Source organism: Triplophysa rosa, linkage group LG21, assembly GCF_024868665.1.
Source record: "Triplophysa rosa linkage group LG21, Trosa_1v2, whole genome shotgun sequence".
In the NCBI taxonomy this organism is placed as follows: Eukaryota; Metazoa; Chordata; class Actinopteri; order Cypriniformes; family Nemacheilidae; genus Triplophysa; species Triplophysa rosa.
The window spans coordinates 3,567,276-3,594,163 of NC_079910.1; the positions used below are offsets into that span (position 1 = coordinate 3,567,276).

The 26,888-nt window shown below is 37.8% G+C and overlaps 1 protein-coding gene across 5 annotated transcripts in view; it reads right to left on the bottom strand.

Annotated features, from left to right (window-relative positions):
* Positions 1–4,340: 4,340 nt before the first annotated feature.
* plekhg5b (pleckstrin homology domain containing, family G (with RhoGef domain) member 5b) overlaps positions 4,341–26,888 on the bottom strand; it is a 53,509-nt gene continuing 30,961 nt past the window's right edge. For all 5 annotated transcript variants that reach the window (XM_057319099.1, XM_057319098.1, XM_057319102.1 and 2 more), the window contains 18 exons: positions 25,980–26,079; positions 25,612–25,681; positions 25,020–25,111; positions 24,631–24,767; positions 23,049–23,215; positions 11,498–11,701; positions 10,023–10,184; positions 9,750–9,845; positions 8,956–9,156; positions 8,742–8,852; positions 8,459–8,608; positions 8,221–8,358; positions 7,178–7,297; positions 6,882–7,014; positions 6,503–6,618; positions 6,264–6,409; positions 5,265–6,170; positions 4,341–4,416 (listed from right to left, as the gene is read on the bottom strand). In XM_057319099.1, the coding sequence (XP_057175082.1) occupies positions 4,407–4,416; positions 5,265–6,170; positions 6,264–6,409; positions 6,503–6,618; positions 6,882–7,014; positions 7,178–7,297; positions 8,221–8,358; positions 8,459–8,608; positions 8,742–8,852; positions 8,956–9,156; positions 9,750–9,845; positions 10,023–10,184; positions 11,498–11,701; positions 23,049–23,215; positions 24,631–24,767; positions 25,020–25,111; positions 25,612–25,681; positions 25,980–26,079 (3,059 nt within the window). In that variant the 3' untranslated portion in view covers positions 4,341–4,406. The remainder of the gene's footprint in view (positions 4,417–5,264; positions 6,171–6,263; positions 6,410–6,502; positions 6,619–6,881; positions 7,015–7,177; positions 7,298–8,220; positions 8,359–8,458; positions 8,609–8,741; positions 8,853–8,955; positions 9,157–9,749; positions 9,846–10,022; positions 10,185–11,497; positions 11,702–23,048; positions 23,216–24,630; positions 24,768–25,019; positions 25,112–25,611; positions 25,682–25,979; positions 26,080–26,888) is intronic.

Sequence of the window (26,888 nt, forward strand, 5' to 3'; positions counted from 1 at the left end):
CACACACAAACAGAGCAGCTAATTGACTCAGGTTGTGTAATTACATTTGGGTTAAAGTAGAAAGCTGCATTTTTATAATTAAAGTCCAGTGTATCAGCGTTAAAGCATAACAAAATACTTAGAAAATGAAGGATTACATTGATAAACCCCAGAAGGCCAGATGTGGGAACTGGGGATGGCGGGGATGGACGATCCGGCAGATCTAGGATGGGATTAATGGAGAAAATACCACAGGTCGGAACGTTGCCTTTTCCGTGAGGATTAGGCTCCTGTGTGGAGTCAACATGCTGTAATCCACAGATTAGCCGATATAATCCACCTGTAAATACACCTTGGGCTGCACACATCCCATACTGCCATATACTGCCGTGCACGATGGGCGAACGAGTCTGTGCCAGCGTTTCAGACTGCTTTCAGTTTAAAAGTGAACGTGAGACTGTTATATAGACTGACTAAAGCATGCAAATTCACAGAAATATGAACACAAGCTGAGATGCCTGGATATTTTGTATGAATAAAAAAGTTTATTTGCTGTATAATGCATTAGGCCCATGTATGGTTTCTCTTGTATCTTAAAGGAATAGTTCACCCAAAAATGAAAATTAATTTATTCACCCTCGAGTTGTTCCAAATCTGTATAAATGTCTTTGTTCTGATGAACACGGAGAAAGACATTTGGAAGAATGCTTGTAACCAAACGGTTGTTGGCCACCATTGACTACCATAGCCAGAGGCGTATTAAGACCTCATGGTGCCCCTGGGCAACAGCCCCAGAGGTGTCCCCCATCAACCCACCTACCCACACACAAGAATCCACTCATTAAAAGATTTATATATTAAAAGATTTTATAAGAATGAAACTCAGCAATTTACAATATACTATTTTACAAGAATTACACATTAACATGACACTTTTGTAGAATAGAACACAAAAAACAACTCTTTTCATGAAGCATTTTTAACAATTAGGCCTACTGTAGTTAAGGGGCACCTGCTTTCTGCTGTAATGTTACATTTCAGGTTTTGATGTAGTGAAAAAAAATCATTAACATTTTTTTAACAGGTGTAAATGTTGTGCGTGTCACAAAGTGGGGGTACAGGGCACACACACACATGTCTGGTTTACTATCTCCGTGGGGACAGTCCATAGGCGTAATGTTTTTTATACTGTACAAACTGTATATTCTATCCCTAAACCTAAAGATCATAGAATACTTTTTGCATTTTTAGATTTTTAAAAAATATTGTTCTGTACAATTTATTAGCTTTTTTGCCCATGGGGACCTCAATTTTGGTCCCCACGGTGACACGAGTCCCCATGTGTTGGTGTGCATTGAGGTTTAGGTCCCCACCGGGATATACAAACATGAACACACGCACACACACACTATAGTTTGCATGTATGTATTCACATTAGGGGGACAATGGAACAATGTACAGATGTACATTGGGACTTCAATTCACCAAAGTGGCATTCACCATATTACAATGTATAGCAAGGTTATTCATAAAAATAACATGAAACGTTATTGTTACTATTTTAACTGCTATACAGCTATTCAAACGCTCTTTTTAAGCACAGTATGTGTATATTCTTCTTACTAAACCATCACATAAGTACTGCGATAAAAGTGTACTCCACTAAAAAGGACACATATGAATTGATTGCTATAGTGATGACACCGTTCTTCACTTTCACTTTAAAACCCAGGTTTGGACCTTAAATAGTGGCATTACCTCCACGTACTATTAGCATACATTATCGGCCATGTATATATACGCATGCCATGTATATATACCTTTATTAATCAGTGCTAATCCCCGCATTTTTAGTCGCCGCTACAACAATGCGCTGTGCATCGTTCCCGCTTCCATCTGTTTGAAGATTAAAGTGTACACGAAAGACGACTCGCCTCATAACAGTCACTTGTGATTGGCTGAATGTTAATTCACTCAAATCTATGTAACTAACCAGATAACATGGGCGGGAATGTTGGCGGAGGTGTGTCGAAAAAGTGCGGAGGACAGAACCATTTTTATCTGAAAGTGGGGGTATTCCCGCACATGGTGCCACGCCTATTCAGCGCAGATGCGTGATTTATAAGTCTTAAAAATCAAGTGCTTATGTACATTTATGAAAAAATATTTTGTATCGCGGGTTTATTTGGTGCCCCTAAAGTCTTGGTGCCCCTGGGCACTCGCCCAATTGCCCATATGGTTAATCCGCCTCTGACCATAGCAGATAAAAATGATTTAGTTTTCCTCCTATGGTAGTCAATGTGGCCGTTTGGTTACAAGCGTTCTTCTAAATATCTTTCTCTGTGTTCATCAAAACAAAGAAATTTAAACAGATTTGGAACAACGAGGGTGAGATGACAGAATGTTTATTTTTGGGCGAACTGTCCCTTTAACTTTTGACTGTGCTGTAATTCACTAATATAAACTGACTATAAACTGATACTTAATTTCTGCTATTTTTGACTTTGTTTGTGTTTTTTTACATCGTGTCCTTGTGTAAAGCTGCTTTGCAAAAGTGTAAACTGTGAAAACCGCACCAAATACGTGAATCGAATTGAAATTGACTCATTGCTTCCCTCTAGTGGTGGTGAACTGGAATGACTTCAACTTTTGATTTGATTTTTGTGGACTGCGCTGATGCGCACAGAAAACGAAACATACCTTTCACATTCGGAAAGATGTCTTTTATTTCGAAAGACATTTAAGGAACACTCCCTCTCACGGGAAAACAATGTTATTTTGGTTCTTAGCGGATTTCAAAATTAATTTGACACATAACAATTGACAAAGTAAGACAACAAAACAAAAATACAGTGAACTGAAATTTTACTATTATAGACCATATTTATATATAAAACAATGCAAGCTTAATAAATATAACAAACACAAGAAGCCTATTAAGTAAACATATAATACACCATATTTACTTTGGGCAGATTTTTCTCTCTCAGAGGAAAGGACTTGGTTTAGTGAAGCACCAGACAATTTCAGCTTTTGGGGTAACAGCAGCATCGGTGAGATCAAATGCTTACAGAAAAAGAGATCATATGTTAATTTTTAAAAACGAACCGAAGCTTTCACTTACAAACCCCTTGCAATAATCAGTGTGTGAGCTCTTGTAAGTGCTGAAACAAAAACGTATAACACAATATACTGAACTGACGATCAGCACTTCCACAGCTTCCACGGCAGAGGAATTTGCTTTCTTCATGCATACAACCGCTGCTGATATTGAAGATATCAGGATTCCTAAACTGATCTCAGATCCAAACAGTTTCATCTGACAAAACAGTTATTTAAATTTGACCCACACAACACATAAAGGGAGTCAATTCATCTATAACCTAAATATAACGCTTCGCAAAACCAAGGATTGTGATCGTGTAAGCAAGAAAGCGATGTGAACATAACACTGGTCCAAAAGTATATTTGTAACGTGCTTTAGTTGCTACTCAAGATATCTGAAAGTAATGACAGTGATTATTTTGGTTCAGGTCAATATCGATCATTCGCTCAGTTATACATGTATGCACATGTGGCTACACACACACACACACACACCTGAGATACACACTCTTTCTCTCACTCACTCACTCACTCACTCACACACACACACACACACACACACGCAACGCACGCACGCACGCACGCAACACGCACGCAACGCACGCACGCACGCCACCGCACACACACACACACACACACACACACACACACACACACACACACGCACCTGAGATACACACTCTTTCTCCTCACACACACACACGCACGCGCACGCACACACACACACACACCTGAGATACAACACCACACACACACACAGCACACACACACACGCACACACACACACGCACACACGCACGCACACACACGCACCTGAGATACACACTCTTTCTCTCTCTCACACACACACACGCGCACGCAAGCACGCACACACACACACACACCACACACACACACACACAGTAGTGCAGACAGAATTTTTCAGGAATTCAACATGTGGCATTTCCTCATATTCAGCGGATTCACATCTGCCAACATCACCCATCTTTACCTCAAATGTCCCACTGTAAAGGATCTGGCCACACGCCACCTTTTTTCATTTGTTCCCAAGAGTTCCACTGAAAGCTTTGACCTTTTTTGAAGTTAGTTGTGTAATACAAAGTGCAAGGAGTTAATGAGTCTGTGATCCGGCCCTCCTGTCGATGAAAGGACAGTAAAGCTACACAGAGGTTTTTAGGGAAAGCGTCACACTGAGGAATCCATCCGACCGGACGATGGGACGAAGAGGGCAGTCAGGGAGCTCATTGGTTAGAGTGCATTTGTGTCCTGCAGGATTTAGTCCCACAAGGTTTCCCTGGAACTCGGGTCGAGCCAGAAAGATGCTACACTTCTCTGGGAGAAGAAAAAAATGACAAAAACAAAAAAATCACGAGAAAGAAATGTTAAAGGAAAAGAACACCATCAATTAAAAACATTTAGTCATAAATATAAATGTTAGAGTTATATTCATTCGTTTGATTAAATCATGAAACAATTTAAAATAATAATAAAAATAATAAATAAAAATTAAATGCTAGTAATATGGAAACTTGGACCGTATAATGAAGAAAAAACAGCCAAAAAGAGCCTATTAAAACATTTATGTTATTTGGAATTAGGGGTGTCATAATATGTCAGTATTAACAATAACCGTCATATAAAACCATAATTACCGATACCTTGGTATTTCTACACATATGATAATCTCGTAAATAACTGAGCACCTGTTAAAGGTTTTGCCTCAAAAGCCACAATGGTTACAAACTCGCTCTTGCCTTTGTGGCACTAATTTTTTTACATCAAACAAAAAAAAGTAAATCTAAAAAATTTAATAAAATTTATCAATATAAAAAAATTAAGAATAAAATGCCAAAAACACAACAAAATTCCTAAAATTAACATAACATAGAATTAAAGCCATTTTTCAACACTAATAAAACTACAAAATAATAATATAATAATAGAAAAATGATTTATAATTATGCCAAAATAAAAATGTTATATGTTTTTATTTATGTTATTCGATAATATTATTCTAAAATGAGGAAAAAGAAATAAAAAGTGACCCTAAAACTCTGAAGCATTCCCACAAAATGATCTAGAATAGCATGATTGATGTTCATTTGATCAATGAAAAGTGTCTAGGGCATACATTTGGGTCTTCTGAAAAAACACAATTGCTTAGGACAAACAATACTTACGAAGCCGTCAGTGTTGAATTGAGCACCAGTGTGGTTCGTATCCTGTACAGCTGGGTCAGTGTCAGTTTTTTGTGTTGCTGGGGTCCTCCTCCTTGTCCCACTCCTTCCAAGCCACTAGGGGGCGACAGCTCCCCATCCGACGCACTGTAGTGAATACCACCATCCTCTTGTGCCATTCTGGCTTTTCTAACCGTGTCCAAAAGCATGGCTGTGGGTAAACTGCACGTGAGTTTGTCGCTTTCATCACTCTCCCCATCCGTCGGTAAAGATTCATCCGATCCGGCGGCATTGAGCTCCGTCAGGCTCCTGCTCAGCGACACGCCCTCAAAACATTTCACCCTCTTCTCCCACGTGTGCCGACATCCTGTGCGCTCCGTAGCTGCCCTGGCAACGCCATTGTTACTGTTAACATGGTGAACCGTGGACAGAAGGTTGTCCTCCGAGATGGATTTGACAGCGAGTCTCTCCAGAAACGGCAAGCGGCACTGTACGGGCGGCCGGCGTCTGGGTTTTAAAGAATGTGCCACTGAGTTCTGAGAACCGAGCGAGCTTTTATCTTCCTCACCCACATTCTCCTGCTCCTCGTCTTCTGCCTTCGTCTCCACCTTGTCTTCCTCCGAGTCATCTTCCGCAGTTGTGGCCAATCGGCTCTGCGTTTCCACCGTTGATTCTGGTGAGAGGGTGCCATAGGCGCTGTCCATGGACATTGAACGGCGTTGTGGGTCCAGGTCTGAATGAGGCTCAAAGTCGCCAGCTCCCTGTGGCTGTTGTTGCCCGGGGAGGGAGGAGAGACTGGCATCAGATTCTGGATGCCCACCCGGGTCAGACTGTAGCACGAGTTCAAGAGAAGATCCAGATTCATCCATGTCCATCACCGACAGGGTTTCCGTGGAGCCATCTGATTGGCTGAGACGGAGAGACAAAGATTTGAGTTCTAAATAACCCTGTAATGATGTAATATTTCGTGTTTTTAAACACAAGCTGTTACAGTAAATCTACCTGTTGTTGGCATCTTTGTGTCTGAGGTGTGGCGAGCTGGCCGCAGAGTTACAGCTCTCTTCATCCTCCTGATCTTCCAGAAGCCTCTTCTTCAGACATGCTTTCTGACGCTTCTCTTCCTCGGAGCGCAAACGCTGCAGTTGTTTCTAAAACAGGCAAATTATGTTACATTAGCTTACTTTTCTCTTAAAAGGCCAAGTGCGTTCTTTAAAACGTTATGCTTTCAAAAATGTTTTTACCTGGACTTTGCAGATCGCGTCAATCCAGCTTCGCCCCTGGGTGGCGCTGTTTGCCTGAAATGAGTAGGCAGCCACAGCGGTCTTGAACTCATTGAGGTAGATGAGCACAAATGAGCCTATGGCGGGACAAAAAAGGAAATGAGAACTTTGTGAGGCTTACGTCATTGACATAATCCACGTAAAGCAACCTATGTCAAGTCAATGTTGATGAGATGGCGATAGAAAGTTGAACTAAAGTTACAGCTGAAGCTTAAGGATCATGTACTTTTTTGTTAATTGAATTCATAAATAATATAAATATAAAATTGTGCAGTGTTGTTCTACAGTAAATATGAAGTGGTTATAAAATGGGTTCGGTGTGTTGCTGTAAAATGCGCACCTGTGTCTTTAAGCTCTTTACACACGATGTGACGCAGAAGGAGGGGCTGCCGGATCACCTTCACCTTGTCCAAGCGCTTTGATGGTTTCGTGATCAACAGCAAATCCGTAAACAGGAAACAGTTAACGTCCATCTACCGTCGGAAGAGATAACAATGAGATCGTTTGCATGTGACAGAACTACAACAATCCGCCACAATTACATACAAACAGTATTCTACGGAAATCAACTCAGTCATTTGAATGAGTTCATGTTTAGACTCCATGTGAAAGAGAGGGAGGTGTGAACAAACTAACCCTGCTGTCTTTTCCATCTTTCATGCGGAGCGCCCCCTCCAGGTGCAGTTGTCTGGTCTCTTCTGGTGACGTGCCGATCATGGGCGCCGTCAGGTCAAAGCGATTAAACTCCTTCAAAGCCTGAAGATGGAAAGTAAGAGAAGAAATGAAAGAGTTACGATGCTAATCAACACGTCTGCCATTAGAAAATGTCTGACATTATAAAACACCAGTTCATCCAATGTGTATAACATGTATTTAATATGTCATCTATATTTTCTATTGGAGCGCACATGAAAAAATACTAAAGTATACTTTAGTAGTTACTATAGTAAGATGTAGTGAATAGTAGTATGTTATAGTAATAATTTTACTATAGTATACTGTTGTGTTCTATAGTATTAAAAAAGTGAATAGATAAACTTCGCCAAATTTCTTGTTTTTGTTACGTACATAACCAAACCGAGTATGGTATATAGTGAATTGCTTTGTACACTCTTTCCATAGTATGCGGTAAAAATTGAATACACAATAAAAGAATAAAAACAAACCTGAGATTTTTTTTAAAGAAAACTTTGAGAGTATAATGTATAGTTTACAAAAGCAATTTACAACAAACTGTAGTAAATACCGTAGTATACTTTAATATTTACTATAGTGAATATTCAAGTAAATATACTATAAACATTGTAGTATCTAAGCATCTTAGTAGAGTTTACTATAGTAAATAGTAATACTATAGTATACTACAGTATTTTTCATGTGTGACCTGCTTGAAAATTACAGTTACAATTGCAGTGGAAATTGGTGTCTTTTATTATGTATAAGCAGTATAAAACCAAAATCTCCCTCTGCGCCTCCCTACTTGTATTCTGAGTGTGATTCATGGACCAAATAAGAAAAACACCAAATAAAATAAAAGCTGAATATGCCTGATAGTATTATTTATTCATTTTATAACTATTTTATTCTTTTTATTAAAAGAAGAAATATTTCAATACATATTGTGACTGACAGCCCCATATTAACAACAGGGTAAAAGGGATTGTTAATGCAGTTCTCACCCTCTCGACCTCCTCACTGGCTCCCTCCACAGCTTCGTAAGCCTCCACCCGAGCCGAAATGGCCGCCAGTTTCTGTTGCTCCTGTCGCTGACGCATCTGTGAGTCCACACCGTTGATGAAGCTCTCCACACACGACACCTAAAGATGCATGACAACAGTCAGACAAGCACAGCAGATTGAAACATCAAGCAGATGTCGTATTGAGGAAACTGAATATTCTGAGGCGTCAGAGCCGTACCATACGGTTGAGGGCGTCTTTGATAGTTTGCTCGTCGGTTTTCTTCAGAATGGTTTTTAGGAGCAGAGGGTACTTGGTCAGTCTCTGGTGAGGTTTGGCAAGCATGTCCGCCAGCTTCAGACGATTGCACTGCTTATCTGTTTCAGCCCACTTCATAAAAATAAAAGATTTGATCTTAAATACTTTGAAACATATATACTGATGTCTCTTTATAAAAATGCATGATACGTTTAAGTAAAAACTTTAAAATCTTTCATTCACTAAATTGGATGTGAATCCTCACCGTGATGTAGATTTTAAAGAGCTCGTTCTCTCTCAAAAGCATGCTATTGTATTCCATACAGCTCTCTTCCTCCATACAGTACCGGATATATGGCTGGAATCTGGATGTAAACTATATACACACACAAGCCTCTTAGTTACAATACCTGAAAAGGCAAATGAATCTAGTTAACACGTCACTAATGGATACATTTTACTCGTAGCTCATTACTCGCCTCACAGAATCCCCGCTCGAGGTCGGTAGGGTCGATCAGGCTCTGTGTGCGCCGCGCCTTCTCCAGCGCCGGAAACACAACCTGGACCCACAGCGCACTGTGCAGACGTACAATATCGTAGATGTTGCTAAAGAGGCGTGCGGGCTCCACCTCGCCCAGCAAACTGTTGTCCTGTAGATTCAGCAGGACGCATTGGAATCGCTGGAGAAGAGAATCACAATAAATCATAATTGAACTCCACTAGAGGACCACACTGACCTGGAAAGGGGTTGGAAACTATCGTTACAAATTGTATCCAGATGACTTGACTAGATTGTAAAAAGTGGGCAGTTATTGGTCATTTTTGTCTCCGCCCACAAGGCCATGATTACATAAGCTGAAAAGTTATTTCATAGGTGGAAATAAGCAACTTGCACAATAAAACAGAGTCACATTTTATTTGAAGTTATCTGCATCATACTAGCACAATCACAAAACCTAAGAACTGATAGACGTAGTCATAGTGCATGATATTATTAAAGGTTTTTTTTGTTTTATTTTGCATTAATATTATGTCATATTAGGACTATAACATTACGTGTCCAAATGAGAAGTTCATTCGCAAAAACGAATAATTCCGGTTTGATTGATTTTAATAAATCGTGATTTTTTATTGTGCATGAACTTTTCAAATAAATATTGTTACCCACGTAATCCATAATGATTTGTATGACGTTTTTATTTTAATGTCTCGCATTCTTTGCTGTTGTTTTACTGTTGATTAACCAAAATAAAAAAGAAACCGAAGTGCTTACATCCGTAATGACCCTGAGTTTCTTGATGTACGTAGCCTCTGTTTGGATCAGTTCCCATATTGCCTCTTGCTGTTGAAACTGACGTTGCCCTAAACTCTGAACACACAAAAAAAGGTCACGCTTATTGAAAAAGCAGTATTATACATTATAAATGTGATTCTGTAAAACAGACATGTTTTGTTCTGAGATGCACTGGGAAAACAACATTGATCAATCAAATTCATCAATAAATCAATCAATTATTTACAGATCAATCCCAGCGTGTGTGTGTACCTCTGTGTTCTCCAGCAGTTGTCTCCAGCTGTCCTCCAGCGTCAGATCTGGCTTCTCTCCCTCCTCCCAGGAGTCCTTGTGGAAGGCTAGCTGACTCTTGGGTAGACCAAACTTTGTGTACGCCTGCAACTTAGTATGAAGCAGCTCCATGCGGTCCACCTCCTAATACATACACAAAGACACGCATGATGTAAAAAAGATATTCCACCATTCCATGATCTACATTAGTTTTCTCCACATTCCCTTAAGAATGTCATATCAGATGGCAACCTCAAAGTACGCTGATTCTTCAAAAGAATGATATGAAATATCATATTTTTATATTAAATACAGTATACTATAAATATACAATAAATAATCCAACAGTAGTATATTGGTTGACGGTTAATATATAAGGGGGAGGTTTTGCACCCAAAAGTGGTTACAAACTTTCTCCCTCTCTCTCTCTAAACTTGTATTTTGAGAATGATTCATTGGCCAAAAAAGATAAAACACAAAAATGAACCAAATCGAAGACAAATTTGTCTGATAGCCAAAAGAATTCATTTATTGCACATTAATATTTATTGATATGATAATTGTGTAGTAAAAATATGATACTGTGACAGCACATTGATCATTTTATAAAATGTTTTCGTATAATATTTTAGAATATGGTCATATTACAGATGTAGACTGCAAATTTACAAGTTGGGTGTAAAATAACATGAAATACAGGTCATTTTACCTTACAAAATTTATTTTTTGGCACCCGAGGTAAAAGTTTTTTATGGATTTTTTTTCAGTAGACGTTCACTTTTTACAGCCTTCAAATCACCAAAACGTACATAAAAACATCATAAAATCCTAAAACAAACCACAATTTACATAAGTAGACCACCAACTACACACATCCCTGGCGGCTTTCTGTTCGTTCCATCAAAACACCCCCGACGGGCTTTATGACACCTTACAAACAGCTCTTTCCCTAAACACCCCAAGCTCTTTAATGAAAGCCCATCTATTCATGTCAACGCTCTTCTGGGATGGCCCGTGTGCTATTGTCCTGTGGTGGGCTGGCTGGCGTACTTATGACAACGAGTCTTTTGAATTGAGTGCTTTTGGACAATAGGCAGCAGACACAGATGGACTGTAGTGGGTTCTGGAGATGACTGTTTGGCCCTGGTTAACCCACCCCTTTGTCACTGAAGAGTCCCAATGGGATGTAAGGACAGACCCTGTCTCCCTTCAGAGGGATTTCATGCTAATGGTGAAAAGAGGGGACGTGCGAAATGACAGCCGAGTGAAAATTAGCACTTATTATTTTGGGAATGCATTGTTTACTTTAGAACAAACCACAGTTTTACATTTTTACAAGGAAATGTGGATTAGGTTGCTCCATGCATGTGGAAGGGTTTTGAGGCACATAAAGGGATAGTTCGCAATTAATGTGTGTGTGTGTGTGTGTGTGTGTGTGTGTGTGGGGAGGGGGTTACCTTTCCAGATCCGGCACCAAAGAACACACTGATCCGACTGGTGGCGCGGTTCTTCCAGTTGTCTGGTCCAGCACCTACCCCGGACAGTGGCACTCCAGGAGCGACGCTCGGCAGCGACCCGCCCAGCATGGCCAATGTTCCTGGGGACGGTATGCTTGCATCACCCAGAAACTCGGTCATGTTTTTCCGCCGACGGGCTTGACCCTGTGTGCACGAGAGAGAGAGAGATCATTGTAAGACAAAGGTGGGAATTTTGTTGAACCACTACGTTTAGAATTGCTGAGAGATAACAAGATACCAACAAGTCTTTGTGAAGGACAGATAAGAGATGTGTTATCAGTAATGGCACACTACAGTAAAGACTGAAAGAGTGAGTGTGAAAGAGGTGAACTGAGATGAATAAACAGATCGATAGAGAGAGACAGCAGAGATATGAAAGCGAGAGAGAGGCGGGGGGAGGCAAACAAGAAGCTAAACATAGCAGCAAAGCATTGATCTAAACAGATTAAACCTCATCCGCAAAACTCGATACATCCAAGCAATAGACTATATTTTGACTTCAGTACCTTCATGAGGTGTATTCTGGGATGCTTCTTAAACAGCATTGAAAGTTTCCATATTTCATGCTTTTTTTCTTTCTGGATTATAAAAATTATAGAAATAATAATAATAATAATAATTATTATAATAATAATATACTATAAATAAATTAAAAATATAAATATCACGAATATGTATTTCTAATTATTTTTAATTTTAACAATTTAAAGAAAACGGAATTAAAAAAAGTATTATTGTTATTTATATTATTATTATTATTATGAAATACATAAATTAATTACAAATATATATATCAGAAATATGTATTTATAATTCATTTTAATTTCAACAATTTAATGCAAAAGAATACAATATACAATATAGTATACTATAATTAAATAATATAGTAATAATAAAATTCTACTATTATTATTATTATTCTACTACTTATACTATTATTATTATAAACAATTTACAAACATAAATCAATTTCAAAAAGTAATTTGATTAATAATAAAGGGTTGTTCTGACAAAACAATTGCCAAAGCTTATACATATGAAAAGTTACATGAAATTGTCATGTAAATTGAAATAAGTTCAACAACAACAACAAGAAAACAAATTTGTGGGAAAATCAAATGTGTATTCACAATAAATAAAAAATGAGCAGTTTATCCTTTTAACCAGTAAATCGCTTAACCCTGCATGCAATCATAAAAAGATTCATGTCTTCAGTTAGCTCATGACATCATCAGAAATAACAATAGATTATGATTCATTCGGATTCTCAAAACAGTAATTTCCTCATGACATCATACTGAAAGTCTGCAGCCAGCAAACCTGCTCAGAGATCAAGACTGCCATTGTTCTGCCAGAGAATCTTCAGACACACTCCGTCTTACAAGATCCAGCCAGTTAAACAAACAAACAAACAAGCACTTTAGTATCCAAGGAAGCAGTAATCTCTCCGACACACGGGCCGCTGACCCCTCTTGAGAGCACAGTGAATTCCACTACACACTAACAACTCCTGAAAATTCCACAGAGGACTACGACATTTTGGGGAATGCGCAAAAAAACAGGAAAGGACTGAAAACAAAACAATGGAATTCCCTAAACAAACACTGGGGAAACGGATTCTCGGGGCGAAAACAGCTGTATTGAATTTTGCAAGACATCTTTTCTAATGTTAATGTGCGTTGTGCATTTTTATCTGTTTGTTTCTGTTACCATGTGCAGTACGACCCCTAAAGACACGTGCTTGCTATTTATAAACCTATTAACGTTATATTGAATTCTTGTGCTGTTTGGCACTGAAATCAAGAATGTCTCAGTAACGTAGGAAATAAAAGAATGCTGGATTGGTCAGTTTGCTCCCCGCTATATTTAGCATTGGGGCAAAGCAGCAGGCAGACGGCGAGCTTTGATGAGGGGCTTTCTGCGGATTCTGGGGTGAAAGGATGAGGACGCAGATGTCAGGAAATCTCTTTCTGGGGAGGACAGACGGCGGACGTATGCAACGGATCACCAACGGATCACCAACGGCGGCCCAGCGGACGACCCTTCTTCTAGACAAACTTGGACGACGTACTGATCACAAGATAGTACTTCAAAAAAAAACTTCATTAAAGCACACCGCCAATTTATATGCTTGATTTCGGAACGCATTTATCAAAAGAAGTACTGTAAGCTTGAATGAGATGAAGAACCGATAGACCCAACGAATGCCACATCAAAAGAAATCCTTCTGTCAAAGCCTCACATCTATAATTTACACGGATTGGTGGTCAACGGTTCATGACAAATCTCACTTTTTAATTTAAACCTAATGCAACAAATGAGATTTATGAACGTCAGACGCAAACACAAACTTTATAAAGCACAAGCAAAACAAATAATGTTCCTGTTGTTCAGCTGGTAGAGCAAAGGTTGTGGGTTCGATTCCCAGGGCACATATTGATAAAAAAGTCAAATAATGAATGAAACATGCCACCTTTCTTAAATTAAAAGGTGCAACATTGTAAAAAATATCTAGAAATGCAATTTCCCATATCCACTCTGGGATCAGCTGTGCTCGGAGTTTAAAGACGGCGGAGCAATTAAACGACTTTATGAAGCGGAACCGGGTTCCCAATGCGTCTGCTTTACTCACCTTGGAAGCAAGCGACATGTCAAATGGGTGGAAGACCATGGTAATCTTTCGGCTGGATTCACAGAGCCTGACCCATGCCAGAGCCAGCTGCTACGATCCCTCAAACCCTCTTCTACCCAATGCTCGCACACGCACCAGAAGTACCGCTGACCTCTCACACGGGTGTCCAACAAGTTTGAAGAACAACCGAGTGAAATTCACGAATGTAAATAAAGATCTTCTTGATTTCTTTCATGAGAAGCAAGGTGGCTGACCGGTAGGTCCTGTGACGTGAGGTAAAAGTGACCAACTGAGCCTCCCTGCCTGCATTACTGAATGGGACGGGCCAAACGTCATGGCAACTGGAGAATCCCGTCTCATTGTGTGGAAAGAGAGGCGTGGCCGCAGACGGTCACATGTGAAGAGGGAGGAGATATCAAACACATCCTGGAACCTCAGAGATGTCAAGTGATTGTCTGAAAACAAGTTTAAATTTCATTTCAGTGGACCATAAAGGACTAAAGTAACTTTGTGCATATAGTAATATTTTTAATGTTTTCATTTTTCACAGCTTCAGCTAGCAATCGAAATAAAAGAAATAAAAAACACTGCAAAATGTTCAATGTTTTCTTATTTGTGAGTCACTTTGGACGAAATATAAAGGAATTAATGTAATTGCAAAGTCAAATTATTTTAAGATGATTTTTTTAGATCATCTTAAAGGGATGCTTGACCCAAAAATGGGTTTCGAGTCGTTTCAAATCTGTATAAACGTCTTTGTTCTGATGAACACAGAGAAAGATATTTGGAAGAATGCTTGTGACCAAACAGATCTTGCCCAAATTTTTAAACCATCTGTCAGTAACTACTGCTCATTTGGACTGTCATCCGGCAGGTGCTGATATCACTGAAACTCATTTTAAGCCTGTTTTCATGAAAATAATTGTGCACCATATATAAACTTATTGTATTAACAAGAACAGGGGTGGACTGGCCATCTGGCGTACCGGGCGTTTTCCTGGTGGGGCTGCTAACGTATGGGGCCGTAACGGAGGCGTTGGCCGCTTAGACGGACGTACTGTATTATAAATGCGAATGCACGCAGTGCAAATGCAAAAGACACGTATGCATGCACCCCCCCCCCAAGAATGCCAGGGCCGATTTTTCTTCCCGGTCCAGCCCTGAGCAAGAGCTGCTGAGTTTGACTATAACTTGACTACTGTTATGCATATAATAATTCTAGAACTAGAATGTTTAGATGATTGGTAAAAAAAAGTTATATTTTATTGTGTTGCAATGACGAAGGAAGAATAATATATTTAGTATTGTTTTAAAATATGTTCACTTTTATGTTTGTGGTTTTATTTGTATATTTTGTATTGTTTGTGTGTAATTAATACAATTATATAAAAACTATTTTTAAAAGTTTTTTAAAGTCATTTTCAGTTTCGGTTTTCAGCCAAGTGCATCCTGAATTTTCGGTTTCAGCCCAGAATTTTCATTTCGGTGCACCACTATCAAAAATTCAGTGAACAATGATAAAGTCTTAAAAAACTGTACGATACCTTTTGATATTTACTGATATTCATTGATGATTCAGCTTTGAAAGAATAAAAATTGTTCACCAGTTGTATAAAATACAATCGTTATACTTTTTGGAGCCTGGCATTTAAAATCACTTTCACATATTTATGTTTGTTTCACTAAAAAAAAAAAAGCCGTCTTAGAAGGTATGGGGGCGAGTAAATGGCAACAACCCCCCCCCCAAAAAAGAGGTATCTTTTTCAAACCAGGTTATACTGGAAAAACACATTTTCTTTTATGAATAACACTACACTGCTGTAACATATTATTTGTGTTTACTTGTTCACTTCCAGAAATCATTTAGTGTTTAATCAATACTTTTTGTTATTTATAAGGACAGTATCAGTAGAATGGCATTCTTGTGTCTCGGCTGGAGTGATTTCCCAGCAACCCTTTTACTTTACCGTTACAGGGAAATGACCGCTGGAATATGAAACTGCGGGGAAACCCGAACAAAAGCACGTGCAACAACAAGTCTAGACTTTCTGAAGGTTGGTATGCATTCTCTACTATTGATCTGGAGCGTAAACAATATTTTTACCATGAAGAAACACGTTAATTATCTATGACCGAGTGGATACTCCTCGTTTCACCTCACATTTCAAGCATTCAGATAAAGGGTGGGGAGAATTTTTATCTGATAGATCACACAACTTCATTATTGTCAACTTAAAGGCCGGGTGTTCAGTATAATAATGCCAATGATAATAGATGAAGAGCTTGGATCCAAAATGAGATAACTCTGTTTTAAATAAACATTTATTTTTTATTGAGCATTCCAATTAATATCAATAAAAAGCAGTTGGTTTGTTTTGATTTAAGCCATAATAACTCAAAAAATACAGCGAACTAACACAATAAAACACAATAAAAACATGATAACATAATAAAAAACATGATTTTTGAAAAAATGTAAAAACTGAGTTATCTCATTTTGGAACCAAACTCTTCAGATATAATAACAATAAATGTTCTATAATTATATTCAAATCTACGCTAAAAAGAGTTAAAGTGAGTGGAGTAGAAAATGAAGAATATAAACAAACATTTCATCTTATCTGTTCCGCCATAAACACCACAAAATAAATAAACACTCACAACTTATACCCCCCCACAAAAAAGAGCTTGGCATTTTTATGAGAACATTCTCCAATCCTAGATGTTTACCTGTGGCATATATCAGTAAAAAACAAAGTCAACCTAACAAAACAACAAACTTGACAAACAAATGCAAATCATTTGTGTTGCGTATCGCTCTTTTAAATCACTGTTATAATTTAGATAAGAACGGCTTTGATCAAGCTGTGAATAATGATGAGACGAGTCATCAGAAAACCCTCAGAAAACCACCCAGAAACAAACACAATTCTAACCAGGTCACATTTCATTCTTCAGCCTTGCTTGGGTGTCAACACGGGACCATTCTCAAGGTTAACAACATCCACAGTGACCGGCTTGGATTAGTCAATCCGGGGGCCAAACAAAGAGCCATTGAAGCAGTGATCAAAACCACGACTCTATCGCCTGACCAGATAAGACTGTCTGTCTAGCATAAAGGGGGAACCCATGCACTCAGGTGGCGTCACGCTGCTTTCCGTTACACGCACATTCATCTTCCATTCCGTGCGGACACGTAGTGTCTTCCCCCTCAAAACACACATTAAATGAGAGAACCGCTGATTCTTTCGCTGGAAAGTGATTCTATCTGAGAGTTTAATAATTGATGGGCTGATCACTGAGGCATAAACACGACGAGAAAAACACTGACTATCACCAAGGTCATGAACCCTAAAGAATCAGGTGGTAACAGTAAGCGTGCATCAAGTTTCTAACCCATGTTTATCGCCCAAACACCATCACCAAGGTCATGAACCCTAAAGAACCGGTCCATAATATCAGTCAATAACGTCAGTCTTACCCTGCCCTTCGTTGGAGGACTTTGTCGTAGGGACGACGCATCAGGAAGACTTTCAGGAACCATGTGGAGCAGGTCCCAACTGTGCCATGAGGATAGACGTCCAAAACGTACCATGATGTGACCTTCACCCTTCTTATCTGACCCGAGTCAAGCACTAGGGTGTACAGATGTACACTAAACTCCCACTTCACCGAGTTACATCCAGAGGAAACAATGAAAGACAAACTACCAATTTCACAAGTCACTGACAGATGAAGGTATTTTCAAAGTCTTTGCAGGAGATGGGAGGAGTAAATTCAAGTCACAAGTCATTCTTTACACCAGAGGACACACACACACACGGCAGATTCCGACCCCTCCCATACAACATCCTCCTTGAAGAATGAAAGTATTAGTTATATGTCGATCTAATATATTGTATCGCTGGGTTTTTCTGTGAATAACGGGAAGTACCAAAACCCCAATCACATGTTTCTTACTGCTTATGTCGGTAAAATGTCATACTACGATAAATCCCAATACAACAAGATTTATTTTGATGCACAATTAAGTTTGTACAAAAACAATTTGACCAGAAAGAGCTAACTTAGTGATTTTGTTTCTATTTTATAAAGTCAACATCAAGTTCATAACATCCTTTAACAGTTAAGTAAATAATTTCTGTTACATTGCATATACAACAGAAAGGCTCATATTTTATACCTTTGGTAGGTGTTTTATACAGTTTAAAACACAGCGTATATTAAGAAATCTTAATTCTCATTTGGTTTATCACTAACAGTCGTCCCACTGCCAGTTTCCCGTGAAGATAAGGGCCATTTTTTGCTAAACTCACATTTTGTTCTGTTGTCTGTGAACAAAGAGTGTTAATGGTCAGAAACTAATTGCATGTTAATCGTGTTAACTTCAGACGAACATCAATCATGGGGGGGGGGGGAGTTGGGGGGGTCTTTGATAACTTTGGGTAAATAAGTCATTACTACTGTTTGCATTGGTTTTAAATGGAAGATTGTGAAACCAAGAGAAACCTGCCAAAAGTTAAACACCGTATAAATTGCATTAGTTTAATGCTTCTTAAATGTAGAAAGCACCGTGCACAAACTATATCTGCTCCGACAGCAAACAAAGCTGTGATATTAATACTATTTTAATTTGGTGCGTTATCAGCGAGTTGAAAAAGAAACAGGAAGTGTCTCATTCCTGCAGATTCTGAGCACACGTAATTCAGACCTTTGATACGAGTTGCTTTTAATCAAAGGCTACATTTCCTTAATTAATGAGAGATCGGGTCAATGTTTCCTAAACAGCGTAAAACAAATATTCACATATTGCAAAAAAGTTGAGTATTGTAATTCACTACCAACAGCTTTAGTAAAGATGCAATGTAATGATTCTTCTAGTCATGAAAATAACACTGCAATGCTAACGTGACAGTTAAACAAGACCAGTCCCCAAAAACCTAACTACATTACTCATTTAAAACTTGATACAAGTTAACTTGATACATTCATGATCTTCTAAAGATAACCTTGACATCAGCCAGTTAAAAATATTTGTAAAATATTCTTAGAAAAGGGGAAGTTGGATGTATGAAAGGTTATTGCATTCTTTACAGACGGCACTTGGTTTGATATTTTGTTATCTAATGGAATGACATCAGCTCGGAGACCGTCTGTATCACAGCGTTCTCCTTAGAGTTGCCAAAATTAATCCTTTAGCATCTGATTGTCTCAAACAGGGGAAGTTTCAGTAAAACCCCCTGCAACCAACTTGAGAATATCAAATCATGGTTCATGGCAGTAATGCAATTTCAGTCTTCAACGCAACATCTAGTCCAACTGAAAACTGGACATCAATGGTAACCATAGTAACCACAGTAATTCACACCTACTGTTGCCATTGCACTGATGTTGCATTTAGAACCTGCACATGCCTGCAGTTATACAAACGGTCACTAGGGGGACTTTATATTTGGCAAATATGTACTAGATCAAAATACCAAAAACACAACTTTCACCTGAAAACATGCTCTCATGAGACACTTGTCTTTCAGCTAACGGAGTAAAAGTCACAGAGCTACATCAAACGCTCGTGCTTCAAAGGTCACCAGGGCGTATCTGGCCAATCAAACCTCAAAGAGGAGCCGCGGTGTCAGCGGCGTACCAATAATCCGAGGGGTGACGGGTTCCTTTCTAAAGGTCAGACTTTGGTGAGGGGGCAAGACACAGTGGGTGTGTTACCACATACAGGTCAAACACACTCACAGACAAAACCAAGCAGCTCTCATAAAAATTCCAAAAGAAGATGACTTGAGGATTCCTTCAGAGAGAAGCCGAGAAGGTTACGCGGTCACGTTGGAATAGACGTAAATATATATGCCAGCAGTAAAAGTATATAAACATACAGCGGCATAAAAAAATAAGAGACCATTCCAAGTTTTCATTTAAGCAGCATTTCTAGATGTATTATGGCCATTCAGTGTCTGTTTAATTTCTACAAAATCAAACCTCAGGAGTGACAAAATCATCCAAGAGCAACGTGAAAGACTCACAGCATGACAAGACGCATAAAAGCTGTGATAAAAATCACATAAAAATAATTTCCTAAATACATGTACAAATATTACAGTTTTATTGCTTGAAAGTAAATATGAACTTGTTTTTTTTGCAGTATTTGAAGTGTGAAAAAATACAGAGCATCTTTTCTGTTATTTTGAACTGTCTCTCCAGTTTTCATTTTCTGCAAATAAATGCAAATAGAAACAATATTTTTATTTTAAATTTGGGGATTTTGTTAGTAGCTCACAGAATAAAACAAAATGATCATTTTACCTAAACACCTAAATACTAAATAATACCTAAATAGTAAAGAAAGAAAAACTGAAAATAGTAGAAATAGAAATGGTATATCTGTATATACTGTATCTGTATATACACAATAGAAACAAACAGAATAATGAAAGCTAAGCTCATAGCTATGAAAAGCAACACATATGGTCTACAGAACATTTACAAGAAACCAAATATCTTTTCAACAATAGCTGAGATGATATCTGTTATGGGTTCAGCAATGTTATGGGGTTAAAAATGTGCTCACGATTTTTGAAAACCTGACATTATAACACTGTCACGCTACAAAGACATTCCAACTGTACAAACAAAAATACAAACAACTTAATAAACATATTAAACTGTGGTCAAAGTATAAAAATGGCAAAAATGTAATGCAAGTTAAGAAATCAAGTTAAATCATTAGCATGGTAAAAAAAATAAAAAATAATTCGATAACTATATTGAGCCTGGGAAGTAAAATGAAAAAGCCTTATTTTATTATTTGTTGCTTATACTTTTTCATCTCATCTCATTCACCATACAAAGCATTTTAGATGAAAGTTTGGAACGTGTAATGCTATTTGCATATAATGGATATCTACAACGGGAATTGCATCATGAATGATAAGAAATGCCTGACTAAAAGAAGTACCTGTTGATACTGTGATTTAAACGTTGTATGATGTTTATGAACAGGGCTTGTGCTTCAAAACCGCACCAAATACAAGATCTGTAAAATTAGACACAGCAACAATGACGTTTCTGTAATACAATTGTGATTAATTCCTCTTTTAATGCAAGGTGGTTGCATTAGGGTGTGTGGTGTGTCAAAAAGGCCTAATTACAACTACATTTAACTAGAATAACCCATTTTTAATATTCTGAGGAATTTCTTAAAGAGTACATAACGTCAGATCATGAAAATGACATTTCATGCAGTGTGTAATGTCGCCGTGTTTGAAAGTAAGCAGTCTGCCAAGTTGTAAATCCGAAGGTGAATGAATAACAAAGTTATTGGCTTGGAAAAAAGGGAGTCGACTGAATCCCGCAAAAGAGTCGTCCCTAGTCCGAGTCGCGAACCGCCGTGGATTTACGTCACTACATATAGTCCCCACCTGCGTTTTGCTAGGACTGCCCGTGAAAACTTCACTCTTCTCCCCCAAACACTGTAGCCCGTGAGCCTCATTCGTGTATGGACCAATCACAGCAGACTAGACCATCTGACCAATCACATCAGACTAGGCTAGCGGAAACGAGGGGATTAGACGGATGAATCGCGGAATGAATCATTTGAGAGTCAGTCAATAAGTAAGGTAAGAATAACTGCTTTTTATTATGAAATAATAGTGTTTTTACACCTTCTACGTACATAAACTTGTTGTTGGACACTCCATAAACCAAAGTAGGACCTTAAAAATCCCTAGTTATGTACTCTTTAAAATAAACCTAAGCAAAAAAATGTGTCCTTTTTAGGACAGCCTCTAACAAAAAAAAACGCTAAATCAAACCCATGCAGACTAAGATACGACATTCTCTGGGCTTTTTTGATAAAGTCCAGTTTTACTGAGGAAAAGGAACAACAAATCTGTGTTCGACAGAAGGACAGAAGACCTGAGCAATACTCATCCAACACGCACAGGCTTGTCTCAAGCAGCTACATAGCCGGCATCCATACAGCATAAGTCTGATGCAAGAGGCGAAACATTCAATTCTATAGTTTTTATAGCTACTCTTGATATATAAACCTCAAAATAACAGTGAATGAGCTCACATCCCTACAGTCATCCGTGTTGAGACAGAGCATCTCCATGTTTGTACAAGCACGCACAATCCTCTGACGACAGCAGGACTGAGCCGAGACATGTCTACCCATCTCACATGTGTCACAGATGGGAAAATCCAACTATACCATGTTGAAAGACGCACAGAGCACTTCTACAGAAAGTAAACATTAAAAACCACATCAGGCCCAACAAGACCAGACCACGGTCAGGTTAAGAGCGCCCTTTCATAGTAGGAGCAAGCCGGTGGTTAACTGATCACTTCCTGTAGTCAGTGAACTTCCTGTTATGAGATCACATGTAGTGGTTAACAATGTTTTTCATAAGGAATATTTTACAAAAGTCCAGGTGAGTCTAAAGTGGTCAGATACGATGAAACGGAACAATATTTTAGAACCAGAAACAGCAAACACTCTCATATCACATGTAAAAATGTCTAAAATATAATTACTATATTAAAAATTATAAATAAGATTAAATTAAATAATTACAATTAAAACAATGCATTAAAATTATAAAAATGAAATTAATTAAATAAATTTAATAAGATATAATAAATTAAATAAAGTATAAACAAAAAAATAATTAACATAATAATTAAATGTAACATATATAATAAAATACATTTAAATGCTTATTTCTTGGGTGCAAGAAATCTTGCAAAACATTGTAAGAGGAAAAATCAATGAAGTAAAGACAGATTCTAAAACCAGATTTAGGAGACAAACCATCTTATAAAGCCTGAATAAGTGTACACATGACTGACCAGTATGTCCACGCTGTCTTGCCTCGGCAGGGACCCATGTTCTGCCGTCTCACTGGCTGGTGTGAGGATGTAAAGACTGCCCCCTACTGACGGCTTCATGTTGGGTAGACTGAGAGAGCGTAAATCCTTCACGCTTTGCTCTACTTTCAGCTCATCGCCAGGGCGAGCTGTAGGACACACACACATATGTGGTCATACATTATTAAAAGTTTACCATCATTTACAGCAGATATGAAGAACACCTCACAATTAGTAATTTAATGATCCATAATGAAATATCTGTCAGATATGTGAACCTTTTCTATTCAGAAAACATTAGTTAGATATAAAAGATGTAATTATAAGATAACTATATTATAAGACGCCTTATAATGAATGAATATTACAGTAGGTAATATGACACAGCACAAGTATCATGAAAGTAATCAATAGAACAATTTATTTTGCATAAAAACTAAAGCCTATTACATTACTTTTTTATCAAAATTGAGTACATGCCCCCAAAATTATTATAATTTCTTGTAAATTCTTACATTTTTTAAATAATAAAACGCATATACTATATGACATTTTACTTTTAGCAGTTTTTTTACATTTCAATTATTTTTATTAGATTCCCAATAGATTTACATCAAAACAGTATATTTTTTTATTTAAAAAGAAATATTTCCATTAAAGTCATTTTACTTTAATTTTTTTGTTAATATTTTAATTCCAAATACATAATATTTTAATTTACAATTAAAATTGTACTGTAATGTCTTATTGGCAACAAGCAGTACATAAAATAATGTAAAGTAAAAGTACGATACAGTTAATACACTGCATTTTGAAAACAATTTTAATACAAAAAAAAAATAATGACCCTAAAATAAGCTTCTTATTATTAGCAAAAAATAACTGCACCTCCTTTCTATTTGGGGATGAATATAAATGATCATACACATTCTGGAAATACTCGTATAAAAACAAATACTTACAATAACCTGTTTGCAAGAAAACTCAATTTCATTTGCTCAAATCCTTTGTTAGTGAGATTCAAAGCCACAGTGAAATGAACAGCTCTTCCACATGAAGAAACAATCTGCCACATCTCAGACTAGATGTTAATGTCCCAGTCATTTTAACACTAACTCACTCCATTCTCACGTCACAGGTTATACATGACGCAAGCAGCCAGTGGGCGTGGATCTTATGTCTGCATGTGGTTGCGTTATCAGATTAAAGATAAAGGGACAAAGATTTGTAAAGACAAGCATAAAGGTTATTTAGTCATGAAAGAGTTGTTGAATGAGGTGATAAAGAAGAACCAGCGTGTTCTTCTAAGACTTCTTTAGAAATGTAACTACGCTAATGATATTGAATTGGCAACACCTCTGTGTGGACACAGTGCAGTCTAATACTCTGAGATTGTGATGAATTTACTGGATGTAAAAGGATTTTAGATAGAAGGTCGAGAGGAAACGGTGACAGAAAACAAGATTTTCTGTTGGGGTGATGAAAGTCTTGCTAAAATGAGAAAGGAGAAGTTCAAGTTGTTCAGAAACATGATGGATCAGGAAAAACAAAAAAGGATTTTTACCTTTCACTTTGAGATAATGCCCTCCAAAACGATAAGCCTCAAAATGGAGCGAGAGTGGAGTGTTTGACTGGTCCAGGAACAGATCAACTCGGGACGGTTCGATCCCCTTACGTTCAAAAATTGGTCCGAGCACCTCTCTAAAAATCAATGAAGTTCCAATTAACCATGAACTTTTGCTAGCACTGCTAAAATGAACAAGTCATGTAAACACAAACAAATTTTATTCGCTAAACAAAATTAATTTTGTTAATTAACTGGCTAACAACATAGAAATGTATACATAGATCTCTACCTGACATGTTGACGCTACCACCATTTCCAATGCTATGATCATTCACAGAAAAATCGCCCCCCGCCCAAAATAATTATTAAAAAGGCACAACGCTCACCGTAGCGTCTTCTTTTTTACTGCCGGGACAATCTCAGTGTCAATATCAATGTTCAGGTCAAACTTAAGCGTGAAGCATTCCTTCCTGGGGTCCTACAGGGGGCGACAGATCCAAGACCAGTCAGAGTAGCCACAAACCACTTCAAGTCACTTACACAACATTCTAAATATTTCAAGATCTCCCCGACACAGTCTGATGTTTCAAGAGCCACATCCTGGGGCAGATGATGCGTCACCTCCTGAGCACTACATATGACATCAGAGGGAAGACCACATACAAGTCTGGCTTGTGCAGTAAAACTAGATGTTACGCAAGACATAAAAGCTTTCCTGCAGCGTTTCCCATCAACCTGTGAGTTCTGAGAAACACAATCACACTCATGGAATAAACGTAACAATGTTTTTAAATTATTCAAACAAATGAAGAAATTCAGACTGATTAAAAAACAAATGTAAGAAAAAGATTTAAAGGCGTAAAACTTTGAAAAGCATGTCCAGGTCACATTTCAGCTCATGATATTAAAAAGAGTTTACATTTTGCATAACGAAAGTAATCCTTTACAAAACTTTGCAGTATTTCCCATCAGCCTTACGTCAGTGTGTCGTCGTCTGGGCTTCTTTCCCTCCTTTCCTTTCATCTTCAGTCCTCCTGTCTTGCGTTCCCTGATGAAAACGAACAAAAACACCACATACACAGTCATTGCATCCGTGTACATGACAAATGCAAGCCACTGCCCTTCATGAACAAATACAAATAGCTCTTTCAGAGCACAGCACCGGTAATTTATCTTTTGAAAAGGGCCGGTTATTGTAGCGTGATATATGTTATTACCTCACCCACAAATGGCATGTAAATAAAAACAAAGCTGTGATTGATGGCTTTACGTGTGGGCAATACTTGACCTGGATACGGACGTACTACAGGCGTGCGATCTGTGCGTGTGGATGCTGTACAACTTACCCTTGTTCATTGGTTCCTTCTTCATCTTCCTCCAGGTCTGATGGGGGGCTGGTGCGAGGGGGACAGGACCGCGTGGACACATTTCGCGCCAGGATGGAACCTGCGACACACAGAACATTTAAATGAACATGTTTGATGTGTGCTTGAAAAACACTTGAGGTTCCAAGAAAAAATGTTGGAAAAAAGTTTGTCCTCAATAAGAGTAAATAACAATGAACTGCTATAGTACAATATTTAGTAATTTACTTAAAGGTCCAGTGTAAATTTTTTGAAGGATCTATTGACAGAAATGCAATTTATGAGACTATGCCTTCAGAGGTGTATAAAGACCTTACACAATGAAGCGTTATGTTTTTATTACCTCAGAATGAGCTATTTCTATCTACATATACCGCGGGTCCACTTGCATGGAATTCTCCATGTTGTTTCTACAGTAGCCCTAAAAGGACAAACTGCTCAGAGGGTACTTCGTAAATACATGTTCTCCTTCAGCAAAGTAGCGAAAACGCACCGTCATCTTAGTCTTGTGTCAGACCAGAGTTATTATAGTTTTGATCTTAGTTTAATTTAGTTTATTCATACTTTAAATGAGCTTTTATTTTTAGATTTTTAGTTTTTGTGTTAATTTGAGTTAAAATTTGAGCAATTATGGTAAATGCTTTTATCATTTTATAATATATTGTTTTATTTTTAATGTTGCTATATAAGATTCATTAATTTTTATTTTAGTTTTTGTTTATTATTATAATTTTACTGCTTTAAACTTACTTCAGTTTATTTTTGAGGCAACATTTCAATTTTTCCTTGAGTTAAGTTTTTCCAATAATTTTATAGGTGAATATTTTTTTCTGATTTCAATGAGCAGGAACTTTTTCAAAGTTTTAATTTTAGTAAACTAAAATAACCTTG